The sequence below is a fragment of the Argentina silus genome (assembly GCF_951799395.1).
Source record: "Argentina silus genome assembly, chromosome: 20".
In the NCBI taxonomy this organism is placed as follows: Eukaryota; Metazoa; Chordata; class Actinopteri; order Argentiniformes; family Argentinidae; genus Argentina; species Argentina silus.
In genome coordinates, this window is record NC_139674.1 from 15,246,078 (window position 1) to 15,251,398 (window position 5,321).

The 5,321-nt window shown below is 54.1% G+C and overlaps 1 protein-coding gene across 1 annotated transcript in view; it reads left to right on the plus strand.

Annotated features, from left to right (window-relative positions):
- The window catches only part of ano2b (anoctamin 2b), a gene marked incomplete at both ends in the record, with an annotated part of 42,911 nt that extends 40,883 nt beyond the window's left edge, over positions 1 to 2,028 (plus strand). Inside the window, one exon of the mRNA XM_083691921.1 lies at positions 1,636 to 2,028. Coding sequence (XP_083548047.1) covers positions 1,636 to 2,028 — 393 coding nt within the window. The remainder of the gene's footprint in view (positions 1 to 1,635) is intronic.
- Between the last annotated feature and the right edge of the window lie 3,293 nt (positions 2,029 to 5,321).

Sequence of the window (5,321 nt, forward strand, 5' to 3'; positions counted from 1 at the left end):
CTAATATTTCAAATGCTTAATTTATCAAAATATGTACGGGAACGGTCAAGAAATGCAACAAGATGGTTGCTAGTCAATAGCAGCTTCCTCTAGCGGTTGGCGTTAAGCGTTGCTCTATGGATTGTTGGGTAAGGGTGAGGATTGTTGGGTAAGGGTGAGGATTGTTGGGTAAGGGTGAGGATTGTAGGGTAAGGGTGAGGATTGTTGGGTAAGGGTTAGGATTGTTGAGGTCACTGTAGGGTAAGGGTGAGGATTGTTGAGGTCACTGTAGGGTAAGGGTGAGGATTGTTGAGGTCACTGTAGGGTAAGGGGGAGGATTGTTGAGGTCACTGTAGGGTAAGGGGGAGGATTGTTGAGGTCACTGTAGGGTAAGGGGGAGGATTGTTGAGGTCACTGTAGGGTAAGGGTAAGGGTGAGGATTGTTGAGGTCACTGTAGGGTAAGGGGGAGGATTGTTGAGGTCACTGTAGGGTAAGGGTAAGGGTGAGGATTGTTGAGGTCACTGTAGGGTAAGGGTAAGGGTGAGGATTGTTGAGGTCACTGTAGGGTAAGGGTGAGGATTGTTGAGGTCACTGTAGGGTAAGGGGGAGGATTGTTGAGGTCACTGTTGGGTAAGGGGGAGGATTGTTGTCACCGAGAGAAGTGTTGACTGAAATCCAACAGTGAAGAGGCGTTAGTCTCCATCACCACTGCTGTCAACCCCACAGTCATGTTCCCATCGTTACGAGGAACCGTTTAATAAATAAATACCCTCGGTTCAGATATCAAGTCCCAACAAGTCAGTCTTTTGGATCATGTCCCCAGCGTGTGTGTGTGTGTGTGTGTGTGTGTGTGTACCTCGAGTCACTGTCTGAGTCCCAGTCTGGTTAACCAGACCACCATCTCATTACCAGTCTTATGATGACTGATGGATCGATGATAAAGGCTGAATGCCATAAATTAAGGCTTGTTAAGCAGTCAGGAGACGCTGTGGCAGCTTCTCATGAGGAAGAGGTTAAGACCCAAACCAGGGGTTTACCACACGTTCCCCTGGGCTGTCCTTCCCTCCCTCAGCCTGTAGGCTGGGTGGCTGTGTGTGTGCACCTGTGTGTGCGTGCATGCGTGCGTGTGTGTGTTTTTCGTGTGTGCGTGCGCGCACGTGTGTATGTGTGTGTTGAGGAGATTGTGTGTTTGTGCTCGTGTGCGTGTGTGTGTGTGTGTGTGTGCGTGCGCAGCAGCCACTCCTCTCTATGGATCTGTAGGATTGCAGCCTGCAGGTCTCCAGACCCCGTGCGTGTGCCTGGGCGGTGCCGTCACCAGTCAGGGACATTCATTCATGAGGATGTGGTTGTTGCTAGTTAAAGTAGAATGCTAGCATGTGGTTCTCAGACTACAACCAGTGAAACAAGCCTCTCATTCACTCTCTGATTCCCTCCCTCTGTTTCTTCATCTCTCTCTCTCTCTCTCTCCCTCCCTCCCTCTCTCTCCCCCTCTCCCTCCCTCTCTCCCTCCCTCTCTCTCTCCCTCTCTCTCTCTCCCTCCCCCTCTCTCCCTCCCTCTCTCTCTCTCTCTCTCTCCTCCTGTCTCTACTCTCCCATTACTGATGCTCACTCCACCCCCCCCCCCCCCCCCCCCTCCCTCCCGTTCCGTCTGCCAGAACCTGGTGATGTTCCTGAGTCTCCTGGTGGCCTGGGTGATTCCCGACTGTCCCAAGACCATCAGCGAGCAGCTGAAGAGGGAGAAGACCCTCCTGGTGGACCTGTTCCTCAGGGAGGAGAAGGAGAAGTTCCAGCTCATCCAGAGCCTCTTCGCCAAGGACCGCTCCCACCACCCCACGCTGCCCAGCCAGGGCCTCCTGGAGCAGCTCCGCTGCCGTACTCTACCCCCAGGCCTCTCCCAGGGCCTGGTCCAGCAGGCCTGTGGTGGGGGAGGGGACGGGGGGGAAGGGGGGCCACCCAGGGCACGCTGCAGGGCCGCCAGCTTCAGCCAGTTCAGCAGGCAGATGTCCATGTCCCCGCGCAACGACGCCGCCAGACACACCGCCGTCTGATACAGGGGCTAGGCCGTAGGAGAAGGGGTGTGTGTGTGTGTGTGTGTGTGTGTGTTTGTGGGTGGGTGGAGCAGATTGTGTGTGTGTGTGTGTGTGTATATGTGTGTGCGCTGACTGTGTACAGGGCCATGGGTTAGGCGACAGCTCTTTAGGTGACAGCTCACCCAGACTCTTAAGGGACAACAGCTCTCCTCCCTGAGGGACCCCCCGCTGGGGCTGAGTCCAACAGCTCTCCTCCCTGAGGGACCCCCCCCGGGGCTGAGTCCAACAGCTCTCCTCCCTGAGGGAACGCCACTGGGGCTGAGTCCAACAGCTCTCCTCCCTGAAGGACCCCCCCTGGGGCTGAGTCCAACAGCTCTCCTCCCTGAGGGACCCCCCCCTGGGGCTGAGTCCAACAGCTCTCCTCCCTGAGGGACCCCCCCCTGGGGCTGAGTCCAACAGCTCTCCTCCCTGAGGGACCCCCCCCTGGGGCTGAGTCCAACAGCTCTCCTCCCTGAGGGACCCCCCCCTGGGGCTGAGTCCAACAGCTCTCCTCCCTGAGGGACCCCCCCCCTGGGGCTGAGTCCAACAGCTCTCCTCCCTGAGGGACCCCCCCCTGGGGCTGAGTCCAACAGCTCTCCTCCCTGAGGGACCCCCCCCTGGGGCTGAGTCCAACAGCTCTCCTCCCTGAGGGACCCCCCCCCTGGGGCTGAGTCCAACAGCTCTCCTCCCTGAGGGACCCCCCCCCTGGGGCTGAGTCCAACAGCTCTCCTCCCTGAGGGACCCCCCCCCTGGGGCTGAGTCCAACAGCTCTCCTCCCTGAGGGACCCCCCCCTGGGGCTGAGTCCAACAGCTCTCCTCCCTGAGGGACCCCCCCCTGGGGCTGAGTCCACTCCTGTATGACTGGGCTGTACATAGCGAGGATCAACATGTAGCTGGGAAATCTGTTTCTCCTCCATCGTCTTCTCATGTTTGTGGAGGATCTTTGTTCCCGACGGTGAAGCACGCTGGCTTCACACTGTACAGAAGCAATCATTCCAGGACGGACGGACGGACAGACAGACAGACAGTTGGACACATCCTACACACTGTGAACCAGACAGAGGGGGGGGGGGGGGTTACCTGATGTTACCTGTCAAAGGAACCCCCCTCCGCCTATCAAGGACTCAAGTTTTTCTACATAATAATAATTATACGTAATCTAATAATTCTGTTGAAAACCCAGTATACAGTACTGGTTGTCCATCCTACGGTATATATCCTAACATTGCATCATTACAAGGGCTGTACAGATTAGTAGATTCCAAACAAATAAAAAAAAAGATAGAATTTCTATTTTATCAGACCAAGAGGAGGAAGTTAAAGCTAGAGTGAGTGATATGTAGCCAACGAAAACAAGAGTTGTACTAAGAAAGCGTGGTTCAAGAAAATAGCATCTTTTGGTCTTTATCTATGTGAATGTGTAATGGAACTGGCACCTTTTGATTTGAAGGCCATCATTTCGTTAGTAGCCTGCAGTACCCTGTGTCTCCAGCAGGCATTGTTTAGGCGCCACTTGGGGTTTCTTGTCTAGAAATGTTAAGGACATCTCTGACCACCTGAAGAAAAATGATTTCACATTTCCACGTCAGATGAATCCGTAGATGAATCAGGAAATGAATCGACACTTTTTTTCTAAGCGACCGACAGCCCTGATCATAACCCATCCAACAATAACGTAACGGACATCCCTACAGTATCGATATCTGTATTTTCTATGACATCAGTTGTTTCATTTTATCAGTATCTTTCATTTTCTCAGGTAATGCCATCGCACACTAGGCTTCTCTTGTTCTGAATGTGATTTTCCTCGGCTTATTAGAGCAAATGATAAATATGACCTCCATTGTTACCATAGTTACACAGTAGAAAATAAGCAATATCGTAACTTTTTGAAAAATGATGACATGTACTAATAAAATGAAATGTGTGTAAAAGACTGAAGAACTGCTGTTCTTTCACTACGAGCTGGAGGAGGGATTCAATTACCATGCTGTTGGACCTCGGAGGGAGGGAGGGAGGGAGGCAGGGAGGGAGGCAGTGAGGGAGGGAGGGAGGCAGGCAGGCAGTGAGGGAGGGAGGCAGGCAGGCAGTGAGGGGGGGGGGGGGTTAGGGAGGGAGGGGGGCAGGGAGGCAGGCAGGCAGGGAGGCAGGCAGGCAGTGAGGGGGGGGGGGGGGGTTAGGGAGGGAGGGGGGCATGCAGGCAGGGAGGCAGGGAGGAAGGGAGGAAGGGAGGCAGGCCATGGTCAGAGCTTTCAGCACTGCAGCAGTGGACAGCTCCTCAGACTGATCGGAAAGTGTGTGTGTGTGTGTGTGTGTGTGTGTGTGTGTGTGTGTGTGTGTGTGTGTGTGTGTGTGTGTGTGTGTGTGTGTGTGTGTGTGTGCCTGCGTGCATGCATGCTTGTGCTCCTTGCGTGTGTGTGTGTGTGTGTGTGTGCGTGCGTGTGTGTGCGTGCGCATGTTAAGGATGAATGGAGCAGAACATAGTACAATAGGGTCAACATCTGGCCCAGAATCCCCTGCTGTAAGAATGTGACATGCGACCAGTAGAGTCCCAGTGTAATCCTAATTACACACACGGGGATTGGAGGGTGTTTAGCTCACTGGGGGGTTTAACCCACCACACAGCTCACCAACAGGACTCCTGGAATGGGCTGTGTGTGTTATCACAGCATCTCCCCACCCCTGCTGTGTTTCCCAGGCAGCATCGGTACCCCGGGACGCTCCTATGACACTGCAGGGACTTTCCTGACCAGCCTCCCGTTCAGGGATCTCTCCAGGAACAGCCTGGCGCTGGGTTGCCATTGACAGCCCGACTTGGTCAAAGCCTGACCCTGACCCTGACCCTGACCCTAACTGTGACCATAACCACATCTGAGCTGCTGTTTGAGATGACTGTTTGAGATGACTGTTTGAGCCGGCTGTTTGAGCTGACTCTTTGAGCTGACTGTTTTTCATTCATGCAGAACAGCTTTCCTCCACTCTCTGATGGCTGACCTGTGCCCTGCTGGGCTCTATCCCTCCCTCACCCTTGGATGACATCTCTACCACTCTACCTCTTTTTTCATCCCTTTCTTTTCTCGTCCTCCTCCTCCTCCTCCTCCTCCTCATCCTGCTCCTCCTCCTGCTGCAGCTGCCGCTCTGTGTTTTTTATGTGACCAGATTTTGATCTTTTTGCGTTCCGACTCATCTGCCAACAAGGCCGTGCTTCGTGCTGCTGTGCTTTGGTTCTTCTAAGAGGATTATCCTCTCCTCTCCTCTCCCCTCCCCTCCCC